This window comes from Triticum dicoccoides, chromosome 5A (genome assembly GCF_002162155.2).
Source record: "Triticum dicoccoides isolate Atlit2015 ecotype Zavitan chromosome 5A, WEW_v2.0, whole genome shotgun sequence".
Classification (NCBI taxonomy): domain Eukaryota; kingdom Viridiplantae; phylum Streptophyta; class Magnoliopsida; order Poales; family Poaceae; genus Triticum; species Triticum dicoccoides.
In genome coordinates, this window is record NC_041388.1 from 300,789,531 (window position 1) to 300,803,260 (window position 13,730).

At 45.3% G+C, this 13,730-nt stretch overlaps 1 protein-coding gene across 1 annotated transcript; it reads left to right on the forward strand.

Annotated features, from left to right (window-relative positions):
* Positions 1-9,258: 9,258 nt before the first annotated feature.
* LOC119301129 (serine/threonine-protein kinase 16-like) lies at positions 9,259-13,420 on the forward strand. The gene is made up of 6 exons (XM_037578034.1): positions 9,259-9,649; positions 10,536-10,678; positions 10,925-11,068; positions 11,564-11,749; positions 11,998-12,122; positions 12,931-13,420. Exons 1-6 carry the CDS (start codon positions 9,400-9,402, stop codon positions 13,157-13,159), a joined length of 1,077 nt encoding a protein of 358 aa, XP_037433931.1. The 5' UTR covers positions 9,259-9,399; the 3' UTR covers positions 13,160-13,420.
* Positions 13,421-13,730: the final 310 nt, after the last annotated feature.

Consider the following 13,730-nt stretch of genomic DNA (forward strand, 5'->3'; position numbering starts at 1 on the left):
ACAGGGTTGCTGTACCACTCTGGTGCGGAACGTGTCCTTGTGGACCTACGAAGTTCAGTAGGAGCTTGATCCGAAGTATCTTGATCATCATCATTAACTTCCTCTCTAATCGGTGCAGGCACCATAGGAACATTTTCCTGAGCTGCGCTACTCTCTGCTTCAAGAGGCAGTACTTCATCAAGCTCTACTTTCCTCCCACTTACTTCTTTCGAGAGAAACTCCTTCTCTAGAAAGGATCCATTCTTGGCAATGAAGATCTTGCCTTCGGATCTGAGGTAGAAGGTATACCCAACAGTTTCTTTAGGGTATCCTATGAAGACGCATTTTTCCGACTTGGGTTCGAGCTTTTCAGGTTGAAGTTTCTTGACATAAGCATCGCATCCCCAAACTTTTAGAAACGACAGCTTAGGTTTCTTCCCAAACCATAATTCATACGGTGTCGTCTCAACAGATTTCGACGGAGCCCTATTTAAAGTGAATGCAGCAGTCTCTAAAGCATAGCCCCAAAATGATAGCGGTAAATCGGTAAGAGACATCATAGATCTCACCATATCTAATAGAGTGCGATTACGACGTTCGGACACACCATTACGCTGAGGTGTTCCAGGCGGCATTAGTTGTGAAACTATTCCACATTTTCTTAAGTGTGTGCCAAATTTGTGACTCAAGTAGTCTCCCCCACGATCTGATCGCAAGAACTTGATTTTCCTGTCACGTTGATTCTCAACCTCACTCTGAAATTCCTTGAACTTTTCAAAGGTCTCAGACTTGTGTTTCATTAAGTAGACATACCCATATCTACTCAAGTCATCAGTGAGGGTGAGAACATAACAATAGCCACCGCGAGCCTTAACACTCATTGGACCGCACACATCAGTATGTATGATTTCCAATAAGTTGGTTGCTCGCTCCATTGTTCCTGAGAACGGAGTCTTGGTCATTTTACCCATGAGGCATGGTTCGCACGTGTCAAATGATTCGTAATCAAGAGACTCTAAAAGTCCATCTGCATGGAGCTTCTTCATGCGTTTGACACCTATGTGACCAAGGCGGCAGTGCCACAAGTATGTGGGACTATCATTATCAACCTTACATCTTTTGGTATTCACACTATGAATATGTGTAGCATTACGCCCGAGATTCATTAAGAATAAACCATTCACCATCGGAGCATGACCATAAAACATATCTCTCATATAAATAGAACAACCATTATTCTCGGATTTAAATGAGTAGCCATCTCGAATTAAACGAGATCCTGATACAATGTTCATGCTCAAAGCTGGCACTAAATAACAATTATTGAGGTTTAAAACTAATCCCGTAGGTAAATGTAGAGGTAGCGTGCCGGCGGCGATCACATCGACCTTGGAACCATTCCCGACGCGCATCGTCACCTTGTCCTTCGCCAGTCTCCGCTTATTCCGCAGCTCCTGCTTTGAGTTACAAATGTGAGCAACCGCACCGGTATCAAATACCCAGGAGCTACTACGAGTATTGGTAAGGTACACATCAATTACATGTATATCACATATACCTTTTGTGATGCCGGCCTTCTTGTCCGCTAAGTATTTGAGGCAGTTCCGCTTCCAGTGACCACTTCCCTTGCAATAAAAACACTCAGTCTTGGGCTTGGGTCCATTCTTTGGCTTCTTCCCGGCAGCTTGCTTACCAGGCGCGGCAACTCCCTTGCCGTCCTTCTTGAAGTTCTTCTTACCCTTGCCTTTCTTGAACTTAGTGGTTTTATTCACCATCAACACTTGATGTTCCTTTTTGACTTCTACCTCTGCTGATTTCAGCATTGCAAATACTTCAGGAATGGTCTTTTCCATCCCCTGCATATTGAAGTTCATCACAAAGCTCTTGTAGCTCGGTGGAAGCGACTGAAGGATTCTGTCAATGACCGCGTCATCCGGGAGATTAACTCCCAGTTGAGTCAAGCGGTTATGCAACCCAGACATTTTGAGTATGTGCTCGCTGACAGAACTATTTTCCTCCATCTTACAGCTGAAGAACTTGTCGGAGACTTCATATCTCTCGACCCAGGCATGAGCTTGAAAAACCATTTTCAGCTCTTCGAACATTTCATATGCTCCGTGTCTCTCAAAACGCTTTTGGAGCCCCGGTTCTAAGCTGTAAAGCATGCTGCACTGAACGAGGGAGTAATCATCAGCACGTGTCTACCAAGCGTTCATAACGTCTTGGTTCTGTGGGACGGGTGCGTCACCTAGCGGTGCTTCTAGGACATAATCTTTCTTGGCAGCTATGAGGATGATCCTCAGGTTCCGGACGTATAGTTGATGCCATCGTCTTTTAGCTTGGTTTTCTCTAGGAACGCGTTGAAGTTGAGGACAACGTGGGCCATTTGATCTATAAGACATATTGTAAAGATTTTAGACTAATTTCATGATAATTAAGTTCATCTAATCAAATTATTAAATGAACTCCCACTCAGATAGACATCCCTCCAGTCATCTAAGTATAACATGATCCGAGTTAACTGGGCCGTGTCCGATCATCACGTGAGACGGACTAGTCAACATCGGTGAACATCTTCATGTTGATCGTATCTTTTATACGACTCATGCTCGACCTTTCGGTCTTCTGTGTTCCGAGGCCATGTCTGTACATGCTAGGCTCATCAAGTCAACCTAAGTGTATTGCGTGTGTAAATCTGTCTTACACCCGTTGTATTCGAATGTTAGAATCTAACACACCCGATCATCACGTGGTGCTTCAAAACAACGAACCTTCGCAATAGTGCACAGTTATGGGGAACACTTTCTTGAAATTATTACGAGGGATCGTCTTATTTAAGCTACCGTCGTTCTAAGCAAATAAGATGTAAAACATGATAAACATCACATGCAATCAAATAGTGACATGATATGGCCAATATCATTTGCTCCTTTGATCTCCGTCTTCGGGGCTCCATGATCATCGTTGTCACCGGCATGACACCATGATCTCCATCATCATGATCTCCATCATCGTGTCTTCTTGAAGTTGTATCATCATCTATTACTTCTACTACTATGGCTAACACTTTAGCAATAAAGTAAAGTAATTACATGACGTTTATGTTGACACACAGGTCATAAATAAATAAAGACAACTCCTATGGCTCCTGCCGGTTGTCATACTCATCGACATGCAAGTTGTGATTCCTATTACAAGAACATGATCAATCTCATACATCACATATATCATTCATCATTCATAAGGAACCGGTCACATCACAAAACCTTTGGCCATATCACATCACAAAACACTTGCTGCAAAAACAAGTTAGACGTCCTCTAATTGTTGTTGCAAGTTTTTACGTGGCTGCTATAGGTTTCTAGCAAGAACGTTTCTTACCTACGCCAAAACCACAACGTGAATTGCCAATTTCTATTTACCCTTCATAAGGACCATGTTCATCGAATCCGATCCGACTAAAGTGGGAGAGACAGACACCCGCCAGCCACCTTATGCAACTAGTGCATGTCAGTCGGTGGAACCGGTCTCACGTAAGCGTACGTGTAAGGTTGGTCCGGGCCGCTTCATCCCACGATGCCGCCGAATCAAGATAAGACTAGTAATGGCAAGCAAATTGACAATATCGACGCCCACAACTACTTTGTGTTCTACTCGGGCACAGTAACTACGCATAGACCTAGCTCATGATTCCACTGTTGGGGATCGTAGCAGAAATTAAAAAAATTTCTATGCATCACCAAGATCAATCTATGGAGTATTCTAGCAATGAGGGGAATAGGAGTGCATCTACATACCCTTGTAGATCGCGAGCGGAAGAGTTCAAGTGAACGGGATGATAGAGTCGTACTCGTCGTGATCCAAATCACCGATGACCAAGTGCCGAACGGACAACACCTCCGCGTTCAACAAATGTACGGTTGGGAAGACGTCTCCTCCTTCTTGATCCAGCAAGGGGAAAGGAGAGGTTGATGAAGATCCAGCAGCACGACGGCGTGGTGGTGGATGCAGCAGGATCCCGGCAGGGCTTCGCCAAGCACAAGCGGGGAGGAGAGGTGTTACGGAGGGAGAGGGAGGCGCCAAGAGCAAAGGTGCGGCTGCCCTCCCTCCCTTCCACTATATATAGGGGCTAGGGGGGGCGCATGCCCCCTTGGAGATCCCATCTAAAAGGGGGGGCGGCGGCCCCTGGGGGCAACGCCCCCCTTAGGGTTTCCAACCAGGGGGCGCATGCCCCCTCGGGGGGGGGGGGCAACGGCCCCTAGGGTTTCCAACCCTAGGCGCCTTGGGCCCTTGGGTGGGGCGCACCAGCCCATCAGGGGCTGGTTCCCACGCCACTTCAGCCCATGGGGCCCTCCGGGATAGGTTGCCCCATCCGGTGGACCCCCAAGACCCTTCCGGTGGTCCCGGTACAATACCGGTAACCCCCGAACCTTCCCGCTGGCCGAAACTGGACTTCCTATATATAAATCTTTACCTCCGGACCATTCCGGAACTCCTCGTGATGTCCAGGATCTCATCCGGGACTCTGAACAACTTTCGGATTACTGCATACTAATATCTCTACAACCCTAGCGTCATCGAACCTTAAGTGTGTAGACCCTACGGGTTCGGGAGACATGCAGACATGACCGAGACGCCTCTCCGGTCAATAACCAACGGCGGGATCTGGATACCCATGTTGGCTCCCACATGCTCCTCGATGATCTCATCAGATGAACCATGATGTCGAGGACTTAATCAATCCCGTATACAATTCCCTTCGTCAATCGGTACGTTACTTGTCCGAGACTCGATCGTCGGTATCCCAATACCTTGTTCAGTCTCATTACTGGCAACTCACTTTACTCATACCGTAATGCATGATCCCGCGATCAACCACTTTATCACATTGAGCTTGTTATGATGATGCATTACCGAGTGGGCCCAGAGATACCTCTCCGTCATACGGAGTGACAAATCCCAGCCTCGATTCGTGCCAACCCAACAGACACTTTCGGAGATACCTGTAATGTACCTGTATAGTCACCCAGTTACGTTGTGACGTTTGGCACACCCAAGGTACTCCTACGGTATCCGGGAGTTGCACAAGCTCATGGTCTAAGGAAATGATACTTGACATTCAGAAAAGCTACAGCAAACGAACTACATGATCTTTGAGCTAAGCTTAGGATTGGGTCTTGTCCATCACATCATTCTCCTAATGATGTGATCCCGTTATCAATGACATCTAATGTCCATAGTCAGGAAACCATGACTATCCTTTGATCAACGAGCTAGTCAACTAGAGGCTCACTAGGGACGTGTTGTGGTCTATGTATTCACACATGTATTACGATTACCGGATAATACAATTATAGCATGAATAATAGACAATTATCATGAACAAGGAAATATAATAATCATTTTATTATTGCCTCTAGGGCATATTTCCAACATGGCGAGCCATTCATCTCGGACGCTGTGTTTGAAAGCTGCTAAGGCTTCGGCGTCCGGACAGTCGACGATTTTGTTCTTCTTGGTGAGAAACCTGTTCCAAAGCTTTCGAGCGGACTCTCCGGACTGTTGAATTATATGACTTAAATCGTCTGCATCCGGAGGTCGGACGTTGGTCCCTTGAAAATTAGCCCGAAAAGCATCCTCGACCTCCTCCCAACTTCCAATTGAGTTTTTGGGGAGGCTTTTCAGCCAGTGCCGAGCTGGTCCTTTAAGCTTGAGGGGCAAGTATTTAACGGCATGGAGATCGTCTTCGCGAGCCATATGGATATGGAGGATAAAGTCCTCAATCCAGACGCCAGGGTCTGTGGTCCCGTCGTACGCCTCTATGTTCACTAGTTTGAATCCTTCTGGGAATTCGTGGTCTATCACCTCATCGATGAAACATAGGGGGTGTGCGGCACCCCTGTACTTGGATGTACCATGGCGTTCGGACGGTTGTAGTATTCGGTTTTGATTTTGTGCCGGAGCGCGCTTTCGAGATCCATAAATGGATCTGGTCGTACCAGATTTTTGGCGCAAGTCCTCACATAGATCGTGTGTTGACTTATCTGTGACCTTGTTAGCCGCTATATCGCGGTCACAGGGTGGTTGATTTAACCGGTTGGACGTTTCATTTTTTGGCTGTGTGGGCTCTAAGGCCTCATCGTCGAATTCAGGTAATAGCTTGCGCTTTGGATAGCTCTTTGTGCGGTAACTTCCACCATACTTTGCTTCGTTGTCGAGCACTTTGTTCCACTTGTTGTTGAGTGTATTTTGTGCAGCCTTAAGCCTTTGCTTCTGCTTCTTCAAACTCCTCACTGTGGCAATAAGCCTTCTGCGGAGGTTCTCTTGCTCCAAGTGCGTTTCCGGGATGATGTGTGCATCTTCGTCTGGACTGTTTTCCTCCCCGGAGGGGGTTTGATGAGGTTTATCCTTGGTGTCGCCGTGTTCGGACGTCGGATCCATACTATGTTCACCGCTTGCAGCTTCATTGTGCTCTGTCGCCGAGGCAATGTGGTTGGCGTTTCCTCTGGAGTCGACCGGAGTGTTATTTTCTCTTGCGCAGTTATCGCTATTTTTGCTATGGCGGGACTTAGTGCGGCGCCGCTGACGTCGACGCTTGGGTTGCTTCTTGGAGGGGCCATCCTTCGCTGTATCTTCGCCATTGCCTTCTTTGGGTGTATCCACCATGTATATGTCATGTGATGAAGTGGTTGTCCGGCGCCCTGTGGGCGCTGGTTCCTGTTCGTCTCCTACATCTTTGTCCATGCCGTCGATGTCTTCGGAGTCGAAGTTGAGCGTGTCGGTTAAGTCGTCGATAGTGGCTACTAAGTGGGTGGTGGGTGGGCAGCGAATTTCTTCGTCGTCCGCATCCCATTCTGGCCGAACATAGTTCGGCTAAAGTTCTCCTGACAAGGAAAGAGACCTTAATGAATTTAGCACATCGCCGAAAGGCGAGTGCTGAAAGATATCCGCGGAGGTGAACTCCATGATCGGCGCCCAGTCGGATTCGATAGGCACGGATGCAGGCGGCTCGGAGTCCGTGGCCGGAGACGAATCCAGTGGTTCGGCGACACGGCTCTCGTAAGGGGTGAAGTCAGTATCCGGCTCCATCGCCACTGAGACTGCAGCCTCCATGGCAGGGTCTATCCCTCCGTCCTTGGATGGCGCAATTTGCTCCGGATTGAAGGCCGGAGTAGTTGCAGATGCGATCTCCCGAACACTGTCCGACGGCAGAGTTACGTCGTGCTCGTCGTGACTGTGCGGCGCACCTGACACGGGCTCGAATCCGTCGAAGATGAAGTCTCCGCGGATGTCGGCAGTGTAGTTTAAGTTTCCGAATCTGACCTGATGGCCAGGGGCGTAGCTCTCGATCTGCTCCAGATGGCCAAGCGAATTGGCCCGCGGTGCGAAGCCGCCGAATACAAAGATCTGTCCGGGGAGGAAAACCTCACCCTGGACTGCATCATTACCGATGATCGAAGGAGCCATCGAGCCTTACGGTGACGGCACAGTGGAACTCTTAATGAAAGCACCAATGTCGGTGTCAAAACTGGCGGATCTCGGGTAGGGGGTCCCGAACTGTGCGTCTAAGGCGGATGGTAACAGTAGGCAGGGGACACGATGTTTACCCATGTTCGGTCCCTCTTGAAGGAGGTAATACCCTACGTCCTGCTTGATTGTTCTTGATGATATGAGTATTACAAGAGTTGATCTACCACGAGATCGTAGAGGCTAAACCCTAGAAGCTAGCCTATGGTATGATTTTATGTTGTCCTACGGACTAAACCCTCCGGTTTATATAGATACCGGAGGGGGCTAGGGTTACACAGAGTCGGTTACAAGGGAGGAGATCTTCATATCCGTATTGTCTAGCTTGCCTTCCACGCCAAGGAGAGTCCCATCCGGACACGGGACGAAGTCTTCAATCTTGTATCTTCATAGTCTAACAGTCCGGCCAAAGGATATAGTCCGGCTGTCCAGAGACCTCCTAATCCAGGACTCCCTCACTCACCGACACAAAAATGGCAAACATCAAAGCAATCAGAGTAACAAGTTGGATGAACTTGAATGAAATCATGCATTCAACATGAATCTAAACCGAACATAGATACGATATGCACTATAACTACTAGGAGCCATAAGGGAAAAGAACCAACAACAATCATGTGGTGATCTTGTCATCATATACGAGCTATTTGACCTAGGATTGTGTGACAAAGAGTGATGTTGGACCCTACAAGTCAATCTCATCGTTTAAGCTCATAGTTCTCACTTGAGTGAAAATGCACTAAAGCATTAACGTGAGCACTCTTGGATTGCATTTGTTCATCAATTGACCCCCACCCCCTAACTGTGATATTTTCAAGACAAACCCCTAGATTGATTCAAGAGATTCGTCATGAGGGTGCAAATGAATTCAAGCCAGGAATTGATAAATAAGGAGTGAAAATGGCAGTTCAAAAAACTCAAAGTTGATGAATACCTTGACGAGGAAGACAACACACCTTATTTCAACACCGCCTACATGCTTAACACAAAGCGTCGGTGTTGAAAGGAATAATATGATCATGATTGGGATGACATGTATAGTAGTTGATGAATGCAAAGCCACTAAATCGATATGGCCGAATAGATACTTCATTCTTGGCACATTCAAATTTGCACCTAAATCACACACACATTTCTTTCTCAATTACTGCTCGAGCATAAATAATGGTCTTGCCCGGTATTCTTTTTTCTTCCGCTTCTTTACTTGTGAAACTTCAATGGAAGAGTGGTCATTGCACTTGGATACTCTAGTCATTAATCTGGTTGTATCATCAACCCCTTACCCTAATTTCTACACTGAAACCATATAGCCTCCGCGGAAGAGACGTTGTAACCTCTAATCATGAACATTATTTTTTTGCCTCCTTTTTGTTGTCATCGGCTCCTCTCCGCGTATTTGGCATCGCTGGATCTGCCCAAACCCCACATTTATTATTTCCTCGACTCGGCGAGCATGAATCATGAGTAAATTCGACGATTAAACAATCAACCGCAATCTATGAAATTTTCAGCGACATGAAACTTCAGCAAATCTGAAATGATAATCTGTTGGATCTTCGGTGTTGTTTGTCTCTTGGCTCTTCTTCTACGTTCGGAACCTTCCAAATTTACAGCTCTGTATCCGGGATCTGCCGCAGGGTGGCGCGACCCGCTGACCTCAACGGGTTAAAATAGTGGCAGCGGCCTACTTTTTAGGCGAGATCTGCTTGCGAAAGCGCCAACACCACCAGCCCAGCCCAGATCTACGACGTGCCACCGCCCCGGACGAGACATTTCCCCGTCACTCAAAACACGCGCGGGCGCCGCGTGTGCGACCGTAATAAGCCGGTCCTCCTCCTGCCCCGGACCGGAAGCGCTCGCTCGCTCGCTCGAGGGGGAGACGTCGCGTCCGCCATGGGGTGCTCCTTCTCCGGGCTCAACGCGCTGTACGACACCGTCGGCGGCGGCGGCGGCGACATCTGGGTCAACGACTACCGCTTCCGCGTCCTCCGCAGGCTCGGCGACGCCGGCCCCGCAGGCTCCTCCGTCTTCCTCGTCAAGGAGGTCGTCGCCGCCGCCGCGGTCTCCGACGGCACCGCCGGAGCGGGACCCGGCGCCGCAGGGCTCGCCAAGAAGAAGGGCGTCGACCCGTCACACATCTCAGGTCCGCACCTTGTCTAGCTCTCTTCACCCCCTGACTCAGATCTGAGGGTGTTGTCGGTTAGATCACGCATGCACTGGTTTGAATCCGGCGTGCGTGCGGCGAAATGCCTCTCTTTCTTCATTGACTCGGTCAATCCAGATGTGCCCTCACCAACGGAGATCGGCACGGCAACTTTCTCATTTCTTTAAAATCCTGCTTCAGGTTATGGGTGTCTCCTCAATTATGTCAGCACTTGCGTAGTTTTTCGCTCCTACTTTACTGGATTGCTTCCCACATTGTGAGCTCGTCTATACACATTTTGTCCTCATCCAAAATTCCAAATCGACCAAACTATGCGGTGACAGATCTACCAAATGATCTTGATTCGGAGAGACAGTCATATCCGTGTCCTAGCTTAAGTTTCTGTGGTTACAATCATTTTCAATTGTTGATCCGTGTCTATTCTATTGGCATAATTTATGCCTTGTCGAATTTTGGAGAACCATATTGGAAAGTGCATTTTAAGACTAATTGCTGCAGCATGCTAAACTAACCACTCCATTAAATTTGGCTTAGGTCCAATATTGTCAACCTCTTGAGCATCCTGTGAGTTGCATATGGTCAACCAAATATCGCCCTTCAAAGCGAATCTATCAAACTGCTTTCTAAGATTTACGATATCCGTAGAAAACAGACTTAGTATATATTCTACTAAAGGGCCTAAGACGAATATCACGGCATTTCAGTGACATGATTACTTGATGAGTACTAATCTATTGATAACTTTTGACTCTTCATCTTTTAAGGATCATCATGCTCTGGCTGTTGTTTTGTGTTTGGCTTTCCAGTTATTGTTTGTTGCACTTGTTTCTTTTTATCATCTCATTTTCCTCGATTTTCTTTTCAGCTGATGGGACATATGCTTTGAAGAAAGTTCTTATTCAGAGCGACCAACACTTGGAGCTAGTTCGGCAGGAGATCCGAGTGTCCTCTCAATTCAGCCATCCAAATTTACTTCCACTTCTTGAAAATGCCATTATTGCAGTCAAGGTAAGTTGGATACAAATAGATATGATGCCCGCATCCAAATCATGATAGTAGTATTATATCTTTCATCTTCCAGCTCAGTGATATTTACTTTAAAAAAATATTTGGTAGCTTATGTTGGGTAACAAAAAAAAAACAGATATGGTTGACTATCTGCTGATGGAGATTTAGCAGCTTTAATTGGTATCACAATACAATAATTTAACTATCTGTGCTGGTACCAATAGATCTGCACTTATATGTATGTAGGGTGTGCAAGATGGGTCGCAGAACCATGAGGCTTACTTGTTGTTCCCAGTTCACTTAGATGGAACCTTGCAGGATGTAACTAAATCCATGCAAGAAAAGAAGGAGTACCTTTCAACAATCACCATTCTCCAGATATTTCGCCAGGTAAATACTTATACTTACTGCTGTCTTGTGTACAATACGATATTGTATCCTTATTGGACAACTACAGTAGGGGTGCAATGGTAGTTCGACATACCATGTTGGAACAATTAGGCATGACCGTAATGACTCATAATCTTCTACTCTTATTTCCCTTTTTTTTCTGTCACTTTAGAGTTTAGACCAAATGTTTTTATTTATATCAAAATTGAGACCCAATTTTTTTTATCTTGTTCTTGATCATGAATTGTATTTGTTTGATCTTCCTTATAATTTTTTATGTTCTCCATTAATTCAATATTCCTTTGTGATATTACTAAATTTAGTATATAGCGAAAGTGGACTGTACCATCACTAAGGTTGGTCTGTGATGTTAGCAAAATCGATTTACTTATGCTTGTAACAACTGTAAATTATACTCTTTTACCCCCTTCTGCTGCTGGTAGCAACTTTCTGTGAGGATTAGCCTGTTAGTTATGTGATTTGTGTTGCCTACAGCTATGTGCAGGACTGAAGCATATGCACAGTTTTGAGCCACCATATGCTCACAATGGAGTTAAACCAGACAATGTCCTCATAACTCAGAGGAAGGAACAGCCTCATCTTGCTATCTTGATGGACTTTGAAAGTGCTCGCCCAGCAAGAAGAGCTATTAGATCACAAGCAGAAGCTTTGCAGCTGCAGGTACCTTTACACTTATAGATGGTAACTGAAATGGATAATATAGTTTATATTAACAGTTTGTTCAGCCAGTGCTGATTGTAAGGCAATCTAGTGTAATTGATAGAATGGTTCTTTTGTTCACATTTCTGTAGTTTGGCAACAAGTATGAGAAATCATTTGGGAGCTAATATGGATTATTTTATGATTTCTTTCTGTAAATATGATGAGTGCTGGACTTCTTACTTTCACTGGCAATTGATTTAATGTAGGAATGGGCTTCAGAGCACTGCTCTGCACATTTCCGGGCACCTGAATTATGGGAGTGCCCGCCCCATGCCGATATTGATGAGAGGACAGATGTATGGTCTTTGGGATGCACCCTTTATGCTATGATGTAAGTTCTCTCATGCAGAAACTTTATGAACTGACATATGGCCTCACCGTTTGATGTTAATTGTTTTGGGATTGATAGTTAGTACCCGTGCCTAAAACTACTCGTATCAAATTAAGGTTTACTTCATTTATGTTGTTTCCAATAGTTTTTAAGGGGTACTCCCTCCGTTCCAAAATAATTGAAGTTCTAGGTTTGTCCTAAGTCAAACTTGTTTAAGTCTAACATGACCAACTCTATAGAAAGATGCACTAAGATCTACAACACCAAAATACCAAATACACATAATATGAAAGCATATTTCATGAAGAATCTCATGAGACTAATTTGGTGTTCTACTAATCTATTTTTCTATAGAATTGGTCAAACTTACTAAACAAATTTGACTTAGTACAAATCCGGAACTTCAATTATTTTGGAACGGAGGTAGTAATTAAACAGCATCTTTGTTAAATACTGCTGTAGTTACGTAGAAATCCTGCCATGTGTTTGAAACCCTTTTTATATTGTATTTTGTCAAAATTTCCACAACCCGAAGTAGCCTATTTGACACAATTCTTCAAAAAATGGTAGCAACAGCGTAGACCTGTTCTATGCTAGTGAAAAGGCTTGTAGTTATAAATCTGAGTATCTGACCATCCCTGCAGAATCCATTATTTAGGGTTTTTTTTTGTCTGGAACTGGATCAAGACAAATAGCTCATCATGGCGTACTGCCGTACTGCCATGGCATGTCATTGTATCTAGTACTTAGTTTATAGATTCTGTAGTGCAAGCTGCTGATCATCTGATCATGTTCTTATTTATTATAGGTATGGAAAGTCACCATTTGATTATGAGCTCGATGAATCTGCTGGCGAAAGCTTAGTAACAGTCATTAAAAGTGCACAGGTGAAGTGGCCTACTGAGACGGGTTCGTCCTATCCTGACACTCTCCGCCAGTTTGTAACCTGGATGCTGCAGCCACATCCTGCAGTTCGTCCCAATATTGACGATATTATCATCCACGTTGATAAACTCATTGCGAAGCACTCAACTTGATGAGTAAATGGAACTGCTTCAACAGAAAGAAGAAAAGGAATTCATATGTAAGTTTATAGAACATCTGCTTGATTCATTAAAAGTGACATGTTCCTTAATAGTCATTGTATGGAAGGAAAAAAGAGGATGTTTTCTGTAGCAGGCTTCACCGATTTAAGAACTGGCTGTTCCTGATGTCTGTAGATGTATGTAATTTTTGTGCCAAAGTGAGATTCAGGGGTCAATAAATGATATCATCATTCTCGTGGTTTCTCCTGATTCCGTAAATCTTGTTTGAGCTATAGACTTGTGCATGTTCTGTTGAGCAACCTACATATACTATTAAACAACTTTTTTTAAAAGGAGGCCATCGCCCGGATTTAAATTAATGAAGCCCTTACAATGACCGATACGAACACCACAACACACAACAACAACAGAAAACAAAGACGGCAAGATACATAGGTGTTGAGGACGAACAACAAAACCCACAAGAGTACAAGCAAGCATAAGGTGGGATAATGAAGCACCGCTTTAAGTCAACGAGGCCCTCAACCGCACTCAAGCCAACCGAAGCAAGGTACTGGTTGAC

Excerpts from the sequence above, each read along its gene's own strand:
- LOC119301129 (XM_037578034.1), top strand. The coding sequence starts at position 9,400 with ATGGGGTGCTCCTTCTCCGGGCTCAACGCGCTGTACGACACCGTCGGC. Across the intron at positions 11,069-11,563 it reads TTCTCCAGATATTTCGCCAG|CTATGTGCAGGACTGAAGCA; the intron begins GTAAATACTTAT and ends TGTTGCCTACAG. Across the intron at positions 12,123-12,930 it reads TGCACCCTTTATGCTATGAT|GTATGGAAAGTCACCATTTG; the intron begins GTAAGTTCTCTC and ends TATTTATTATAG.